The sequence below is a fragment of the Cydia pomonella genome, chromosome 24 (genome assembly GCF_033807575.1).
Source record: "Cydia pomonella isolate Wapato2018A chromosome 24, ilCydPomo1, whole genome shotgun sequence".
Taxonomy (NCBI): Eukaryota; Metazoa; Arthropoda; class Insecta; order Lepidoptera; family Tortricidae; genus Cydia; species Cydia pomonella.
This window is the reverse complement of record NC_084726.1, coordinates 5,499,254-5,517,707: the sequence shown is the minus strand read 5'-3', so window position 1 is coordinate 5,517,707 and position 18,454 is coordinate 5,499,254. Positions and strand designations below refer to the sequence as shown.

General features: G+C 33.5%; 1 protein-coding gene across 3 annotated transcripts in view; it reads right to left on the bottom strand.

The window, feature by feature from the left end:
• Positions 1 to 2,381: 2,381 nt before the first annotated feature.
• LOC133530999 (heterogeneous nuclear ribonucleoprotein L) overlaps positions 2,382 to 18,454 on the bottom strand; it is a 695,759-nt gene continuing 679,686 nt past the window's right edge. For 2 of the 3 annotated variants that reach the window (XR_009801425.1, XR_009801426.1), the window contains 10 exons: positions 15,325 to 15,404; positions 14,479 to 14,574; positions 14,113 to 14,223; positions 13,261 to 13,382; positions 11,241 to 11,391; positions 10,532 to 10,650; positions 10,078 to 10,166; positions 8,720 to 8,861; positions 5,549 to 5,641; positions 2,382 to 4,296 (listed from right to left, as the gene is read on the bottom strand). Coding sequence is in view for 1 of the 3 variants with exons in the window: in XM_061869074.1 (XP_061725058.1) it covers positions 4,293 to 4,296; positions 8,720 to 8,861; positions 10,078 to 10,166; positions 10,532 to 10,650; positions 11,241 to 11,391; positions 13,261 to 13,382; positions 14,113 to 14,223; positions 14,479 to 14,574; positions 15,325 to 15,404 (914 nt within the window). In the remaining 2 variants the exon portion in view is untranslated. The remainder of the gene's footprint in view (positions 4,297 to 5,548; positions 5,642 to 8,719; positions 8,862 to 10,077; positions 10,167 to 10,531; positions 10,651 to 11,240; positions 11,392 to 13,260; positions 13,383 to 14,112; positions 14,224 to 14,478; positions 14,575 to 15,324; positions 15,405 to 18,454) is intronic. The other variant, XM_061869074.1, reaches the window with a different exon arrangement.

Below are 18,454 nucleotides of genomic sequence, written 5' to 3'. Positions count from 1 at the left end.
CATTGTGAATGTCATCTCGCTTTGTGTGGTAGGGCACAGCCAGTGGATGTCATTCCAGATCTAAAGCAGGGCGGCTACCGGGAAAATCGAAATTTGTCAATTGGGGGCATTTTTCTCTGTCACTCTAATTACGTCTTAGTGAGAGTAAAAGAGAAAGATCCCCGCAATTTGCGAATTTCGATTTTCGCGGTAGGCCCCCAGAGCCCAACTGGAGAAGTACCTCCACCTTACAGAAAACAGCAGCCAAATAACACTAGACCCTACTCATAGTGTTGTGTTCCTGCCGGTGAGTAAGGTTGCCAGAGCTCAATGAGGGGGGGCGGGTTTAGGGTCGGCAACGCGCATGTAACTCCTCTGGAGTTGCAGGCGTACATAGGCTACGGAGGCTGCTTACCATCAGGCGGGCCGTATGCTTGTTTGCCACCGACGTAGTATAAAAAATAAAATGCCAAGTGCTCATCCTATGCTTTCTGCCGGATGGGACCATACTATACTTTGAGTTGAGATCTTGAAATACATGTATTTCCCTGCGAAGAACCATTGATTTTTATGCCTTTTTATGCTCACCAGTTGGCACCGCTATAGGTGTAGGTCCAGAAAAACATCTCAAAATTCTGCGATGTTAGGTTTTAAAAATCAATACGTTCACATATACACAAAGTAGGTAATATAGGTAGGTCATTGGCATATACATGATGTATGTAGACAAATGAGGTAGGTAGACAAAGGTATTTTAACGTCTAAATTTGCCATTTTTTCAACGTGTTTCATTTATTATATATTTTAGCTGTCACTTTTTTAAATCACTAACATCTATAGAAATTTATCTAATGTTTACCATGATTAATCAAAGATAGAAAAAGATTTACCACAATTATGAATAAGGAGTGAACATTCGCGGTAAAAAAAAGTGTGCAGCCCCCAAAAATTCTATGCATTTGTTATTTTGAAAGACCTCCTTATATAAGTACTTACTTTTTGCATGTAACAGCGCCTACAATAATTTTTAATCTATTGCGTCAATACTGACAAAATAATAACATGAAACTCAGCAGGAAGTACCTATAACTTACTTTACTTTTGAGTCATATATAAAACAAAACGTCATAAGGCCGGACAAACCTCTCACATAAGGTAATTATAATATTCAAGTATAAAATTAAATGAATGCATTTCAGTCAAAAACATTATTTATTTCTATACAATTTACATATCGCGCCTCAAGTGCAATCCTATGATAATATTATGCACTTAATATTACATTAAAAACAATATAACTAATTGAAAAAACCAAAAACAACTTGTACTTACTATTTACATATCGACATGACCGCATTAATTTTTTATAAATATTTATTTACTTAATTTTCTAATATAATTCGCGTACTTGTGCAAAATATTAAATTATAATTTAAAATATGTTTACATTATCCAACTTATGCGATCTTAGAGTTGGTGTAGTTTTTCGTGTGTAAAGTATGAGAGAATTTCGCTAAATATAAAAAATCGTGTAAGAGTATTTTGAGCAAGTAACTTTTAAATAAGTTGTATATTACATGGCAAGTAATTTGGAAAGATAAAATGGATGGAAAGGGATTAAGTATAGACAAATGTCATTGATAAACTTTTAATTGTGTCATAAATAAGGGCTCAAATATCACAGCAGATTTCTTGATAAAAGCTGAAATAAATGTTCATATTTAATATAATGCAAATATATACTTTTTTAAACAAATATACATATAAAAATTTGAAGCAAGGACAAATTTAACTGATATTTTTTATTCAAATATTACTAAATAAAAAAAACGGAAGTTTTTTGTTTTCTTTGAAATCGCTATAAAATCCAAACTTTCCTTGTATTTAGCAGAACTCAAAATACAATATAGTCATTAAAATTTAAGAAGCATAATAACGTCAAAAACTATGCCGATAAGTTTATGCAAATGCTTAGTTTCTCTGATAATAACAAGTCAATCTCAATATAAACTTCTGAACTATATATCTCCCTACCGCCCGGCGCTCATCATAAATAGAAACTGAGAAAACGTAATCAATCAAAAAGTTTAGCTTACCTGTCTTGAAATATCTATGTATAACAACATAGTCTGTTTTGGAACGAACAAAATAATACAATATTTTAGATGTGTGGAACACTTTGTATGTCCATAAATTTCAAACGAAGCAGATATAATCTTAAAATGCTAATGAAATTTCTATACAATTTACTACCATATTTAACTGATTTTTGATCACACAATTGGGCTTTTTTGAAATTTACGACAAATGTAATCATATTGTTGAATAAATTACTTCAATGTCTGTGTTTTGTAAATAGGATATGAGAATGATTGCAGTGGTTGTGTTGAAATGAAAGAATATTTTGTTGTGTTGACATAATATGTATTTAAAGTTACCATGTAGCTACAAGTACTATCCAATGCCAAGTCTAAAAATATTTGAAAGAAACTAAATTAAAATGTTTACATTTATATACCTTAAAATGTATGCAAGAGTGCTGTTTCTTGTGTTATTTTTGGAGAGTCGATCATTTGGCTTTATGTAATTATGTGGTACATTTAATTTTTTTAGACAATGACATTATCTCGGTGAGTATTAAAAAAAAGTGTCAACAACCAAAATTCGTTTGGACAGATTTTTATTGCATTTTAATTTCTAACATCATTGTCTAAATACTATGTAGGTATATCTGACATTTGTTGTGTATTTAAAATACCGCACAGTACATTATCTGCAAGAACATCAAACCATCGACAACAAACATCGTCTGTACATTAAACACAATAGCTACCACGACATTCAGGGCCTATGCTAGAACATTTAGTTTTTCATTCGAAAATATTTCTAGAGAAAAAGATATGCATCTATTTACCTGATAACACTGATTTTTTAAATGTCATTATATTATTCAGCTATTTAGAGAACTATGGGCGCGGGCGGCAACGTTGTTTTTGGTCACAAGAGGGAAAAATAATGTCTTTTATGTTAGTGACTTTTCAGCGTTGCCGACCGCGTTCTACTAACTCTTAAGTAAGAACACAACAGAACAGCGGGTGTCTCGAACCGAGAACTATTCTACACATTCTTGTGCAGGCTTCCAAACTGTAATCGAATCGACACTATTTTTTATTATTTTCATTATTAAGAAAAATTTATAGAAAATCCGTACTGTCATATTTTTCCACTAATCGAATATAATTGACATTGCAATGACACTTACTACTAGCCTAAAGAGTGCTAAACTATTTCTTACAATTAGATATTTTTTGGTTCTTTAATTTTAGAATAAACGTGTCAACTCAGGTGTTTTTACAAACAAATTTAGTGCCACTCTATTTTGTATGGACATCACGATACTCATGCAAAAATAAATGAAGAAACATGCACAGTTCTACTTCGAATAGAAACTAAATAAAACACAAATTTCTACCTTATAGCATAATTTTTTTTAAATTTCTTGTACATTTTCACAACTGTCATGTTACAAACAACCAAAGTTCTGGGGGAAATAGTCACTATAACATTAATACATGTACTCATGGACTGGAAAAATATTTTTTCTCACAATATCCATCGATTTGTACGCTAAAGGGATACATCTGAGAACAACAAAGGGAAAATAATTATTTTTTCGAATTACCTTAAACAAACTCACAATCTAATATCAATATACTATTCATCACTAAAAAACGGGAAAAACAGTACCATCCTCAAAACTCAAAACAAAACAAAATTATAAGTTAAACAAGTTTTTTTACTTTTAAAGTCATTCACTTGTGACTAAAAAAATGTACACCAACGAGTGTTTGAAAATGGCACCGAAAAGAATATTAAAAAACTAGTTCTAACATTACTCCAATAAAATTGGGAATATTACTTAACCAATACCTAAGAAATCTATACACTAGTGCAAAAATTCAAGCAAATGCACAACGCATTCAACAGGCATCGTCCATATGGAAAAAACAAAACAAAATTTAAAATAAAAAATGGAATTGTAATGTGTTAACATGAAATTGTATGTGTCTAAAATTATATTAATAAACTATCTGTTAATGTCTTTATTGGGAGTGATCTAAATCACATAAAAATTAAAGGAATTATATATATATGTATATTATAATGTTGCCATTGTTTTTGTGGAATCACCCTTTTGGTAACTGGTGTGTGTTGTGGGTGTTTTCATGTGAAACGGCAACTCCGTCCGCTCTCGTGTGGCTGTGTGTGTGTCCGTCTTGATATGTGTTTGTGTGTGTTCGCCGACATCGCCGTTAACTAGAAGCAAAATACGTTGAAAATGTGAATTTACTATCATTACTTATCTACGGTCGAGACCTAAAAGAGTGGGGTGTATATTGAAGTTTTTTTTTATACTTTTGTGTTTGAAAATATTATTAAAAATGTGTAAGTTGCTTAGCTCTTCAAGAAATTCATTACCAGCATGAGCTACGCGATGTGGCTGTAGTAGATACCACGTATTTTCCGCATCGTAGCGAAAAACACCTACAGAGTACCCGCTTAGCGGACCGCTGGTAGTGAATGTATTGAAATGTCCTGTTTTAAGTCAGACCGTATTATGTATGTATGTAAGTATAATATGTTCTAAATTCATATATAAGAGTCGAAAGAAAAAAGGAAACAACTGAAAATATAAAGAAATATGAATGAATTGAGTAGAACACATATTTTACAGGACATATACATTTGTTCACAGTAATAGACATCTAGTGTTTTAATAGTACCTACTAAGAAACATTATTTGTCATTCTGATATGTAGTTTCCAAAGCAAATTCATAAATACAAATATCACGCCATAAAGTCAAACATTGATTCTTTTATTACGCTGGATTGCTAATACAAAAAAAAGCGGTTATAAAAAAATAGTGATAGAAGTACTCAAAGAACTAAATCACAGGTTGCGGATAAAGGTAGCAGATGAATAAATATAGTCTGCCAAACACAACTTGTCCGTCAGTAAGAACCAGGAAAATTATACTCATCCCTTTCTTTTGGGTGCTAGTACAAAGGCAAAGACAAAGGCAGTATGATTCTCTCTATGTTTTAAATGAGACAGTCCTGGGCCAAACTTTTTTGTTATTCAAAGAAAGATATAAAAAAGCAATCGAGTCATGAATAAATAAAACTGAATAAATCGAAGATATTAATAATTATTAGAGTTGACATGTCTCGACGCATTATCCTATTTTAAAACTGATCAATATAGGATTGATATATATTAATCATCGAGTCGTTCGGCAATTTATTAGAGTTTTAAACTGTACAGTACGAATAAAATTGCATTTAAAGCAAGCAAATAAAATTGTAAGATGTAATGTAAAAACCATGAATATAATAACGTACAAACTTTGCTTTTTATATAATTAGGTGGCTGTAGGTATTACCTATTTTTCCGCTTGTGCATGCTTACACCTTTGTTTACTTACATTATTTATTTATTGAATTGCCATTATTTATTCTAGCTATATACACTTCACAACTGTAATTCCAAATAAAATATTGTAATACCTAGTTCAGTTCTAGGGTTCTGTTCTGAAGAATTTTCCTAAGCAGCAACTATTCTATGGATCATAAAGCTCTGACTTAATCTTGGGATAGAAACTGAAAAGAAAACAAAGTTATGGGTGAGGATAATGAAAAAAAAAAGTAAATGCACCAACGGAGATACATTTCACCAAATATTTTTATACATTGTTTTTCTGATATAGTTTAAATATATCTCCGTTTGTACTTTGGTTGGTATAAGTAAGGAGGTACCAAACAAATGAGTATGAATGTGAATGATGAAAATGATTTTCGATGTAACCCATTGTGTTTGTAAACAAAGCTTTTTCGACTATTTGATGATGTATGTAAGATTTATGAACGGCAACAAAAGAAACGTAGAATTTTTCCTACAAACGCTAACAATAATATTTATTTAAAATTATTATTAATTATAAGGATAACACTAAATTCCATAAAACATTAGTTAAAAAGGGATAATATTTGATAATTAATCATTGTATTTTATTTTTTAACATAATTATTCATAATAAAAAAAGTACATCAAGTGATGTCATTTTACTGCGCCTTACACTCACTTAACTTATTGTCAGTACAGCTTTTTCAAAGTCTTATATCTGAGAGACATTGCTTGCAGTTTTTGCGCTCCCATAAATGTATAAGTAAGACCAAGATGCACTGTGAGTGAGTCAAAACCGTATAAAAAAAACCACTAAATTTAATATTATATTAATTAAATACACAGTTCATAAATGATCTATATTCTGTATTGCCCTGATTAGAAACAAAAATAGCTTGAATAAATATACATAAAAGCAATCCAGCATATTACATAAGTACAGTGATTAAAAAAATGTTAAAAATTGACATGTTCACTATAATATGGCTAACAATTTGACAGCAGCCGAGAGCTTACGCGAAATCTACACAATAAGGCATATTTAGATTTAAAAATACGATACTAAAATTCATATTAATACAAGTGCGTCCCAACAGAAATGGGATATACTGATATTAACATTGTGTTGGTATAATATTTAAAAAGTCTAAATACACCGCATTTATTTAATACGTATAATACACTAGCCCAGCGCTTAAGTACAAATCTACACTTACATTTATAAAGCTTCAGAAAGCATAATGCGATGAATTTTCCATCTCACAAAATATATGGCTGGTGTGCACGACTGTACATTAATATATTGTTTTAACATACAATATACACTTATAAAATATCTACAGGCATTCCTATTTTTAAATTGACTGCCGAAACACCGTGAGATGCCTAGTCAAGTAAGATATGTCATTCCATTATTACATTAGAAATTACGACTTTAATACTTCAAATATCTGAGAAATCCCGCCGCCATCTTTAAAATGTTTTTTTTCTTGAACGTGACACTTGAGTACTTGATTGTACTGCAAAGCTATTGCGAAATAATATATTTATAATAATTTTATTAATTATTTACATTCAGTATTTTTTAGTTCTCTATTTATGGTAACATTAGTTTTAATCTAACACTTGTTTTTAATAAACTTTGGCTTATTATTTGGCTTAGAAAAGACAGGATAGGAACCAAAGCGAAATACTTAAGCAATTTAAGAAATGCATGAACTTTTTAAAAAGTTATCGTCAAATGCTCTAGTGTCAAAATCTTTATTTATTTTTTCTAACAAAAATATTAAAACGTAAATATTAAATTTACGAAAATCTGTATATATTATAGAAGAATAGATATATATATTTCGTTAAAATAACGAAGGAGGAATATTGACGAAATTTTGACGTACCCACTTTTTTGCTTGTCTAATTAAATATAATTATGTATTTAAGAAATATAACGTAATTTAACAATTAATTGTGATTTACAATTTTTTTCAACAATGACCAGGTTTTATAAACAATTTTTTTTGTATTCTTATTTGTTATGGAAAATTGAATACATAAATATACATATAAATATGTCTTAAATTTTCCATAAAGTAAAATAATAATAGTTTATTAAATAAGAAAAAGTAGGTATGAGTAATAAAATACAAGCAAGTAGAGGGATAGTCTTATTTCTTTCTATGGTCCCTACTATAAAAAGATTAAAATATGAAATACTCATCAACATTTCATTTAAGTTAAAATTCGTTAAAATCGTCAAGAAGGAGTAAATGTCCGGTCGAAAGTCACTTATAGTATTTTAAAATTAAATTCCATCCGAGAATATTAGTAACGGTTTTAAATTTTAACATAAATAAATATATATAAGGTAATATTTATATTTGCGACTAATTTAGGCCTGTATTTAAAAACAAACAACTATTTATTCACAACAGAGTACATTTCATTAAATTTCTAGAAATAATATAACGCTAATAATTTGTGCTGGTCAAACAAATTCAGCCATTTCATTAACACTATATTAAAATTTACAATTCAACAGAAAATGACGAGACATCTATAAAAAATCTATCAACAATAAAAAAAGAACAAATTGCACGATACAACGTTGAAACGAAACTTTCCGATCGACTTAACTTTGGTCCGACGTCAAAACTTTACATGTCTTTTTTGAAACACTCTTTACACAATTATTTTCTAACAACTTTCATACCGTAAATACCAGAATTTAATACACTTATTAAAAAAAAAAAACATCAAATTACTAAAAGTTACTTTTTCTAACCGTAATACTTTTTGGGAAAATATATATCCCAGTTGTTTCAGAAACTCATTTAGTAATCTTTATTTATCAGTCGTCACTCGTAATAATAAAACTTTCTTCTTTGTCAAAGTAGGTATTTACCATTTTGCAAAATAATTTTAGATCTTTGTCAAAGTATCATACCACTCTGTAAAGAAAACTTTTTTCTTGTCAAAGCATTTATCATTTTGCAAAGTAAACTTTTTTCTTAGTCAAAGTACTAAAGCATTTTGTAAAGAAAAAGTTTTTTTTTATCGTAAAACCATTTAACATTTTTCGAAGAAAACTTTCTTTGTCAAAGAATTATATCACTTTGTAAAGAAAGTTTTATTTTTTGTCAAAGTATTTATCACTTTGAGAAAGAAACTTACTTCTTTGTTAAAGTATTCACCATCTCATTTCCTCAACTATCTTAGCAAACTTACAGTTCTGGTGTTCACGATACAAAAAGTATATTTTTATAATAACAATCTCTTACTAGTAGTCGTGTTCTGGCATGCCGTTGTTCTGCCGCGGGTTCGACTCCTGGCCCTGGCCGTCTTTCTTTTGCTGGCCCTTGCCCTGCCCGATTTGCCGTGACGATGAGAAACACAGTTTCATCACGAACGGGAATTTTGCACCTGAAAATGTTTAGGGATTGAAGTGATTAAAAGGCCAAATGTTGCGAAGTAAGAATAAATAGTGTATTGGATGTCTTATGCAAAAGAAAAAGTGGCCACAAAAAAAACTAATAAAAATATTTAATTCATTCATTCATTACTTTAAAATTATGGCTACAGTCCAGTGGGACTATTTCGCCAGTATCAAGGTATTAGGAGCTTTGAATACGACTAAAATTATACGGTTAGTACAAGACAGTGTATGGTGATTTTATCAGCTCTTGTAAAGCGATAGCTGGATTTACAAGTAGCACGTGGACTACCGGCCGTTGACTCCAAAACGGTGGTTAAACGCGTGACAAGATTAATTCTCCATTCACTACACACTATCACATTAGTTTAGTGTATAATAAGCTATCGATATCACACTTTAAACAATATGAATGAGCAAAACACAAAGGAATTAATCACGAGGCGTGACTATCAAGATGGCGCGGCGCCAAAACAATATTTAATCATATGGTTTTTTTTGTCGATTTAGATTTTGGTATTATAAAAACGGCGGAGCCATGGGGTTTCGCGAGATCTACAGTTAACTGTGCCAGTGTAGTTAGTTAGGATCATACCTGGGTGACTGGGTGATCACTGATCACTATACGATGACCTGCCCGACTATTCGAGTGATCTGATCTCTAATCTAGCATAGGATCGTACGTAAGACCAGCGTCAATGTGTCCAAAAGCTACCTTGACACCAAGCTGAGTGAACCCTTTCAATGATGTCATAAAGTGTTTAAGTCTGTTCGAGTTTATTTCTGAACTTTGATCTAAATTAGTTGATTAGTTCGTCACGATCATACCCTGGATGACAGACGGACTATTCGTCTCACTAAAGACGATGCCATAAACGTGCAATGTGGAGGAGAAAATGTGGAAATGACTATATTTTGTCCGATGCAGGGCGATAAAAATTCTTTATCTGCTTCTTTATCGCACGAATATAATGGGTATGTTCGAAGTTGTTGGCAGGGGAAATACAAGCGACCCCAACGCACGGCGTGGTTACAATATGAACTTTCATGCGACAACATCTTCAATCTTCATAGGTACTATTTGGCAGCTGCAAAACCACACCAGGTGTCGCAACAGTGTGCAACAGTTATGCACGGAGCGAATACAAGAGGGATGAAGAGACAAACGAAATTTTAATTGAGAGAGAGAAAGAAAGACAGAAATACCTGGATGCTGGATGGTCGCGTGGTTGCACGCCATGATAGCCATCACCGACTGTGAGATGTTCTGGAACTCCATCAATCCCGACGATGACCTGGAATCGATGTGGGAGAGGCATAAGGTACATTTTCTATTAGGTCTCAAAAATGGCACAATTTTTCCTACATGAATCAATGGAATGTAATCCTCCTACAGAAAGCTCAATCAGGTTAGCACCTACATAATTTAAGGGTAAATATTGAATAGTAATAAACCATATTGCATCATATTGAAAAAGTAGCACCTTTACTTTGTAAAAAAATACTAGGTTAGTGAAGGGAGCTCTCGTGCTGCTACGCGGAAATTATCATTAAGAAATCATACCTGTATACAATCTCAATGGATGCTGTTTATTTCATAGTACGAGTAACAATCGTAGTCGAAGACAATATTATGACTATAAAGGTTGCAAAACCTTACCTCTCGCTCTTTAGCGGGAACTTTGAAATAGTGTGCGGGGGCATGACCCCGTAGTCCTTGAAGACCTGCAACAGCTGGTCGTCCGACACGTCTGGAGGCGTGTTGAAGAAGTGCAGCACCTGGAAGGAATAAACAGAACAGTGGTCTACTGAGCTACAATTCTGTATTGAGCTGTTAAAAGGATTCTCAAAATGCTCAAACTTCAAGAGGTTAAGAATCATTCAGGGAACTTCGAATCTTAATTGCAAAAATCACCCATAATTCCATTCTACCATATTATCGGAACCTTATCCAGGCCAGAAGTACTGAATTTGGAAATTATGCAAGAAGTAATGCAAGTCGCACCTTTACAACTGACTGACTGGCAAGAGATTTAGAGAATATGTTTTTTAAGGTGATTTGATTCTACTGTACAGTCAGTTACCTTCACTCAAATTACCTGTATAGTATGGACACGGTAAAAGAATTAGCATTTTATACTATCATGACATGATAGAGAGCTTTTCAGTCGACTACCGTGTTTAGGCAACGAAGCTTGCTGAGTTGCCTAAGTAAGGTACGAAATTGAAAAGCTTGATTATATCACTATTGTGTAAACAGTATTGTAACTTTTTCTATGAGTCATCTAAAATAATACTTTTTTATGATAGGTGCGAGAGACATTATATTCATATTCATATTCCTTTATTGATAAAATTACAAATTATACCTTGGAAGGCGGTTGTATCCTGTTCTTATGAATGGAGGCAGGAGTTAGGAAGCGATTGTTCTTATTGCCGACGTAGTCCTTGAACGAGGGCGACTTGTCGGGCAGGGGGTACGGGTTCATTACTTCGGACAGGTATGCTTGTTTGGAGAATCTGGAAATATATAAATAAAATTGAATAAAAAAACATTTTTGATAGGTACAAGCTTTAGCATCAACTGCATTTTCTTTTTAAATAGTTATTTACCTCATAGAGTCAAAATTCATTGAGGTTGCATTATTTTTTCGCAGAGTACCTATGGCCGAAACAAACGAAAAGTAAACGTGTATCGGGAGGACATATGAAAATACTGTCATCTTAAAGATCGGCAACGCACTTCCAACCCCTCTGGTGTTGCGGGTGTCTATGGGCGACGGTAATCGCTTACCATCAGACGATTCGTCTGTTCGTTTGCCTCATATATCATAAAAAAGTACTTAATAGATATCGGCAAATTATAGTCTTCCCAGCACCAGATCCCGTCGAAATTGTTAATTTTAAAATCCGTTCCGCCTCCATTCGTCCCGGCAAACATCAATATCGGGGCGACTTTGAACAAACAAGCCGAGTGCCGGCATCGGGTATCCAATGATTTATACCGGGATTATAGCTGTCTATTTTGAGATATTATCTTGTACAGGTATTTTGTGATGTATTAGCAGTTCGAGGAATTGAGATATTAAATGCCGAAACAAGAGAACTCGCTTAGACATAAATAGACGCCTTAATCATCGTAAACCAATAACAGACCTAAGTAAACAAAAGTTTACGGTATCAGTAAAATATAAAGCAACAGCGAATTTTCTTACAGCCGCCATCAGATATATCAAAGTGCCCGAAAATATCTGATCATACACTTTACTTTAACTTCTTGATAATATAAACTTAAACGCTGTGTGCACGACTATTCGCAGCGATAATTAGCTTCCAAAGCGTTAATATACCTAATGGTTCAATGTTCGATCACGTAATAGTCACGTTGTTCAGATTTTAGTAAAATATCTATATATCTGATGGCGAATATGCCTACATCTTTACCGGGCGTTTAGCATCATTATTCCTTATACAAAAGAAAATTTTAAGGAAAATAGCGCGAGCCGCCCCTGACGCGTCAGCTCGCCAGTTATTTGTGGACCTCCGGATACTAACAGTATATACCTTCTCTGTTGATTTTAGAGGTAGGTAAATTTGTGAGGAAATTCTAGACCAGTTCCCTAAAAAATATTGGACCAGTAAATGCTTTCAGGAGCAGAGGGAGCACGATCTAGAGATGCCTAAACACAGGTTAAAAAAACTGGCCATTGTGTACACGGATTGGGAACGAAAATATACAACAAGATTTCAGCATGTATTAAAAACATCTCAGGTTTGTTTCAAAATTAAAATCTTACTTAATCCAGAAGGCCTATTATTCCGTAACTAAACTCCTGACTGAATAAGCTTTAGAAACAATCCAATGATTTTTTTACATAAATTGATATTTTATTTTATTTCTTATAAAAAATCTGTAGAAACAGATTTTTTATTCTTAATCCTAACCTAATGTGTCGTTTTATGTTTAAACTGTAAATGTTTTCCAAATTTATGCCTACTTTGTATTAACTATTGTATAGCTGTAATATTTTATGTACCATGTATGCTTAATACTAATAAATGAATATATTAGGTACACTCAATGTCATAGACTTATGACTTGAATATCAACGAAGTAAGGTCTTATGGGGGACTCCCTGTGAGAGCTTAATCGGTTAAATAAGGTGAAAAAGTGTATATGTCGTTGCCAGATCTTAGAGTTCCTCATTGTCTGGCCATCTCACGAACTAACCTACTTAACCATATCATCTAATATATCATGAAATGATCGAAATCTAAGATATGGCACGAGATATACATTATCTATTATTAAGGTTGCCTGGAAGAGATCGCTTTTTAGAAATAAAACGGCCTGTTGTTTTGCCCCTTTGATACAACTATGATACTCACGCCAGTGTCAATGTGTAGTCGCCAACTGTGACATTATTGAGATTCTGCACGCATCGCTCAACTGACACGCCGTCGCCCATCTGAACCATGGCCGTGCCTTCTTTTGTCTTCAGGAACTTTATCTGGGGAAAGAAAACAGCATTTAACACCACTATACCAATAGGGAATTTCTATTTTAAGTTGTTTATTCAGTTCAAAACCTGCAACAGAGGTACTGTTGCAGGTTTTGAACTAAAAAAACGCAACAAGCGATCGACAGCCGGCTTGTGTCCGGCCGGGCGTCCCTGCACTACATCTACCGCTGAACCTTGCATTTGAGATTTTGGAATTTTTGCATTTTCACCACTCAGATTCTCGAGCTCTTTCGATCCTAATACGAGAAAAATAGTGTCCTCAAAATTTAATCATTTTTTTTGTCCGTTTTGTTACGGTCATAGATGATGTTATTGAAAACGTAATCAAATTAATAAAAAAATAGCGCTTCACATACGTTACTAAAGCGCTTAAAGATGGAAAGCGCTATATAATATAAAATTTCGCAATACGACAAAAGTTGGTGGTACAACTTGAATACCTATTAGGACTTAGTCAACAAAAACTGTCAACTACTGTCACTATGCTTATGCTACGCTTTCGGATAAGACAATCGTCTGTTTGGTTGGTATGGCGAATGTCATACGCCCATCGAGCTAAAGGAAGGGCCTTTAGCTCGATGGGCGTATGACATTCGGAAGACTGCGGGTCTCTTCTGGATAAGATTAGATAGGGATCGGAAAATGTGGTGTAATCGAAGTGGACGAAAAGGATATAATAAGTTATAATTCAATAAATAGTCATGCTAAAGCAACTTACTCTGACGACGTTCCCGTAGAGGCAGCAGAGATTAAAGAGACGATCCGCGTTGGCAGTCTGAGGGTCCAGGCCATACACCATCATCACAGCTCCCTGCTGTGGGGGTCCGCCCTGTTATAAGAAAAAGTTGTCAATTACACTAAATTCAGACTTACAGCAAATGTTGAACCTCAAATAAAATGTACGGGTTTTGCACACATTCTGTTGCCCTTTTATCGAATAGTTCCTCGCTTCGTAAAACCACAATTGTATTTTAAGACCTCTCATTATGTGCGAGTTGATTAGGTATTGTCTTATTTGTATGTCTGATCTGTTCTTTTAGACACAAGGTTCTCTTGGACATTACTTTCTTATTTCATGACATACCTGGTTTTGTGGCGGCATAGCGGGATGGTGCATGGGCGGCGGCGGCACAAAACCTTCACCACCATATCCCTCAGGACCGTAACCGCGACCATCACGCTGCAACATAGAACAATACTTCAATAGGCCGCTCTACGAAATACAGCTTTGAAGCTAGTCAAAGAAACCAGACTCAGCGATTTTTCCGGTTGCACGTTAAAGGAGCCAGTGGTCCACTTTTGATAACATAACCGCAAGAATCGGAGCAGCCAAACCGATAAAAACCATTTTATAAAATATTCCTTCGTACGAGTTGATCATTTCCACAATAAAGAGTTTTATAAATGTACTGGTGTTTAATTGCTCATTTTCATTGTGAATAAAAGGTTAAATAAAATACTGTGTCCAGTCACAAGGAGGCCAATTCAAACATACATTGTAAGATCAAAATTATATCTTAATATCAGTTGCCCTTGCGTCTGTATCGCGCCTAAACGTACGAGCGAAATGCATGCGCAACTGACATCATTTCGATTCAGCTGGAGTATTCCCGTGCAGCAAATCAAGTCTGGTCGCGGCAGGGTCCTTGAGTTTCCCCGGACTACCTTTACAGCCAGCATCCCTCTAGCGTTTAACCTTTTCGCCGCCATTGACTTGATATAAAGTTACTATATTTCGTGCCCCACACGCCACGACTTCATATCAAATCGTGGTTTTGGTCAGGTTTGTATATGTGCAATTTTTGACGTGGCGTTGATAATACTTTATTATTTTAATGATGTGGCGGCGAAAAAGCATAGGAAGGCAAAGAAAGAAGCATAGAGCAAAAAAAAGATTGTGATTCATTGTAGTCTTTCAAGCTATATTTACCGGATGATGAGGCGGCGGTGGACCATGGCGCTCCATTTTCATTCCAGGGGGTGGAGGACCGCCGCTTCCGAACTCCATATCTGAAATAAACGTTACTTCTTAATAATGTTTTTGAGGAAGGCTGGTGAAAATTTGTAGATGGCACTCTTCTAGATGAGATGGAGAAGATGACCATCCATCTTTATCCATATTTTTGTACAGAAACCATAAACAGAAGGTTTTCCTCAGGCGAAATCTTTGCTATATTTTATTTATAAGTAAACTATCAATTTAGGATTTTTAGGAAAACAGTGGATTCCCATTTCGTATAGCAATTTGGAACGTAACATTGAGTTACTTTTTTGAAAAAAATAATCATAGCTTTTATCTTCATTAAAATTTAGATTTTCTAAGGACATTTACAAATCGAGCCCGGGGCAAGTGCTACATGACTTAGTCTTAAGCTTGCATTAATATATGAACCAGAATACCTATAACATCTCATGGCCACGATGGCCAGCCGAAAAAAAATTCAGGTCAGCCAAAATCTTGTTTGTTAAAAGTCAATTTATTATAGCCTTACTTTTCGTGGCGAAACATGACTCACTAAAATAAAGCAAAACAACTTGTTTACATTTTAAAATCCTTTAACAAACGATGAGAAGGACAAGTTTTATTAGGGTTCCATAGAAAATATTCTATTTTGTATGTCACAGCCATTTTACGTATATGATGAAATTTCTACTGTCTTATTTATAATTTCTATTACTGTATTATCCAAACTAAATTTATCTAGACAATATAATTATAAAAAAAAAACAAAACATTAATATTCCTATAAGACATAAAATACAAATCTTTTGTTTTTTTGCTGAGTTAGGATATGTTAAATTTCTTAAGTTAAAAATATTACGGGCTAACAGAAATCAAACAAAAATACATAGTAACAAAATGCAAAATCGTGCATTTTCATTAAAAAAAAAACTCAAAAAGGTGTAAAATTACATGCAGAAGTGGAAACGTGGGTACAAATGAAAGTCTGTAGTAGGTAGTATAATATAGTTTTTATTGTCAAAAATACTTGTATACAATGTTGTGTGTGTTTAATATATATAATTGTTATAAAAATCGTAGCTTAACGTTTACATTTTATATCTTAAATTGTAGTTAACAGTATGTATAAAAATGGTGAAATATTTATGTGTACAGATTTGTATCACCCAACATGCGTTAGAAGAGTACAGAAACAGTGCTGCATCCTCCAGAAAGGGACAACTAGACAGATTATCATGCTAAGGAGGGTGATCTAAAATTAGTCTATTATCTAAATAAATGTACCTACGCGTAGTTTTATATTAGGTACATACCCTAAGTACTATCAGGGGCCCATTTCTCGATCGGTATTAGTCTAATATTATTAGTGTGTTGGCATGATAACCCATACGACTTGACTGGGGCCCATTTCTCGATCGGTATTAGTCTAATATTATTAGTGTGTTGTCATGGTAACCCATACGACTTGACTGGGGCCCATTTCTCGATCGGTATTAGTCTAATATTATTAGTGTGTTGGCATGGTAACCCATACGACTTGACAGGGGCCCATTTCTCGAACGGTATTGGACTAATATTATTACTCCACAAACTGTCAAATCGTATGGGTTTCCATGACAACACATAATAACATTAGCCTAATATGGTTCCAGAAATGGGCCCCAGTTCGTGGACTAGTAATATTAGTCTGATACCGTTCAAGAAATAGGCCCCTGCTTGGAAAATGACATTGTAACAATAATAAGTATTTATTGCTTGTTTAAGCTCCCTACTAAGAATACTTTTTTTTTTCTTTCTGTACATATAAATTTGTTTGGTTGCCTTGTTTGCAAAAAATGAGAGGAAACTATGTTAATTTTGTAAGAGAACATGAACGCATGTTTTCTTCTTTTTTATTTTATCTGTATTTCATTTACCTACTTGTTCCTTGAACGTTTGCCACAACTAAACGGTTTCTATTGTATTCTATTCTGGTTTTTAGGGTTCCGTAGCCAAATGGCAAAAAACGGAACCCTTATAGATTCGTCATGTCCGTCTGTCTGTCCGATTCTGTCACAGCCACTTTTTTCCGAAACTATAAAAGCTATACTGTTCAAACTTGGTAAGTAGATGTATTCTATGAACCGCATTATGATGTTCACACAAAAATAGAAAAAAAACAATAAATTTTGGGGGTTCCCCATACTTAGAACTGAAACTCAAAAAATCTTTTTTCATCAAACTCATACGTGTGGGGTATCTATGGATAGGTCTTTAAAAATGATATTGAGGTTTCTAATATCATTTTTTTCTAAACTGAAAAGTTTGCGCGAGAGACACTTCCAAAGAGGTAAAAAGTGTGTCCCCCCCCCGTAACTTCTAAAATAACAGAATGAAAAATCTAAAAAAAATATATGATATACATTGCCATGCAAACTTCCACCGAAAATTGGTTCGAACGAGATCTAGTAAGTAGTTTTTTTTTAATACGTCATAAAAATTTAAAAAAAAATTTTTTTTCATCAAACCCATACGTGTGGGGTATCTATGGATAGGTCTTCAAAAATGATATTTAGGTTTCTAATATCATTTTTTTCTAAACTGAATAGTTTGCGCGAGAGACACTTCCAAAGTGAAAAAATGTGTGTCCCCCCCCCTGTAACTTCTAAAATAACAGAATGAAAAATCTAAAAAAAATATATGATATACATTGCCATGCAAACTTCCACCGAAAATTGGTTCGAACGAGATCTAGTAAGTAGTTTTTTTTTAATACGTCATAAAAATTTAAAAAAAAATTTTTTTTCATCAAACCCATACGTGTGGGGTATCTATGGATAGGTCTTCAAAAATGATATTTAGGTTTCTAATATAATTTTTTTCTAAACTGAATAGTTTGCGCGAGAGACACTTCCAAAGTGAAAAAATGTGTGTCCCCCCCCCTGTAACTTCTAAAATAACAGAATGAAAAATCTAAAAAAAATATATGATATACATTATCATGCAAACTTCCACCGAAAATTGGTTTGAACGAAATCTAGTTAATAGTTTTTTTTTAATACGTCAATAAATTAAAAAAAAATTTTTTCATCAAACCCATACGTGTGGGGTATCTATG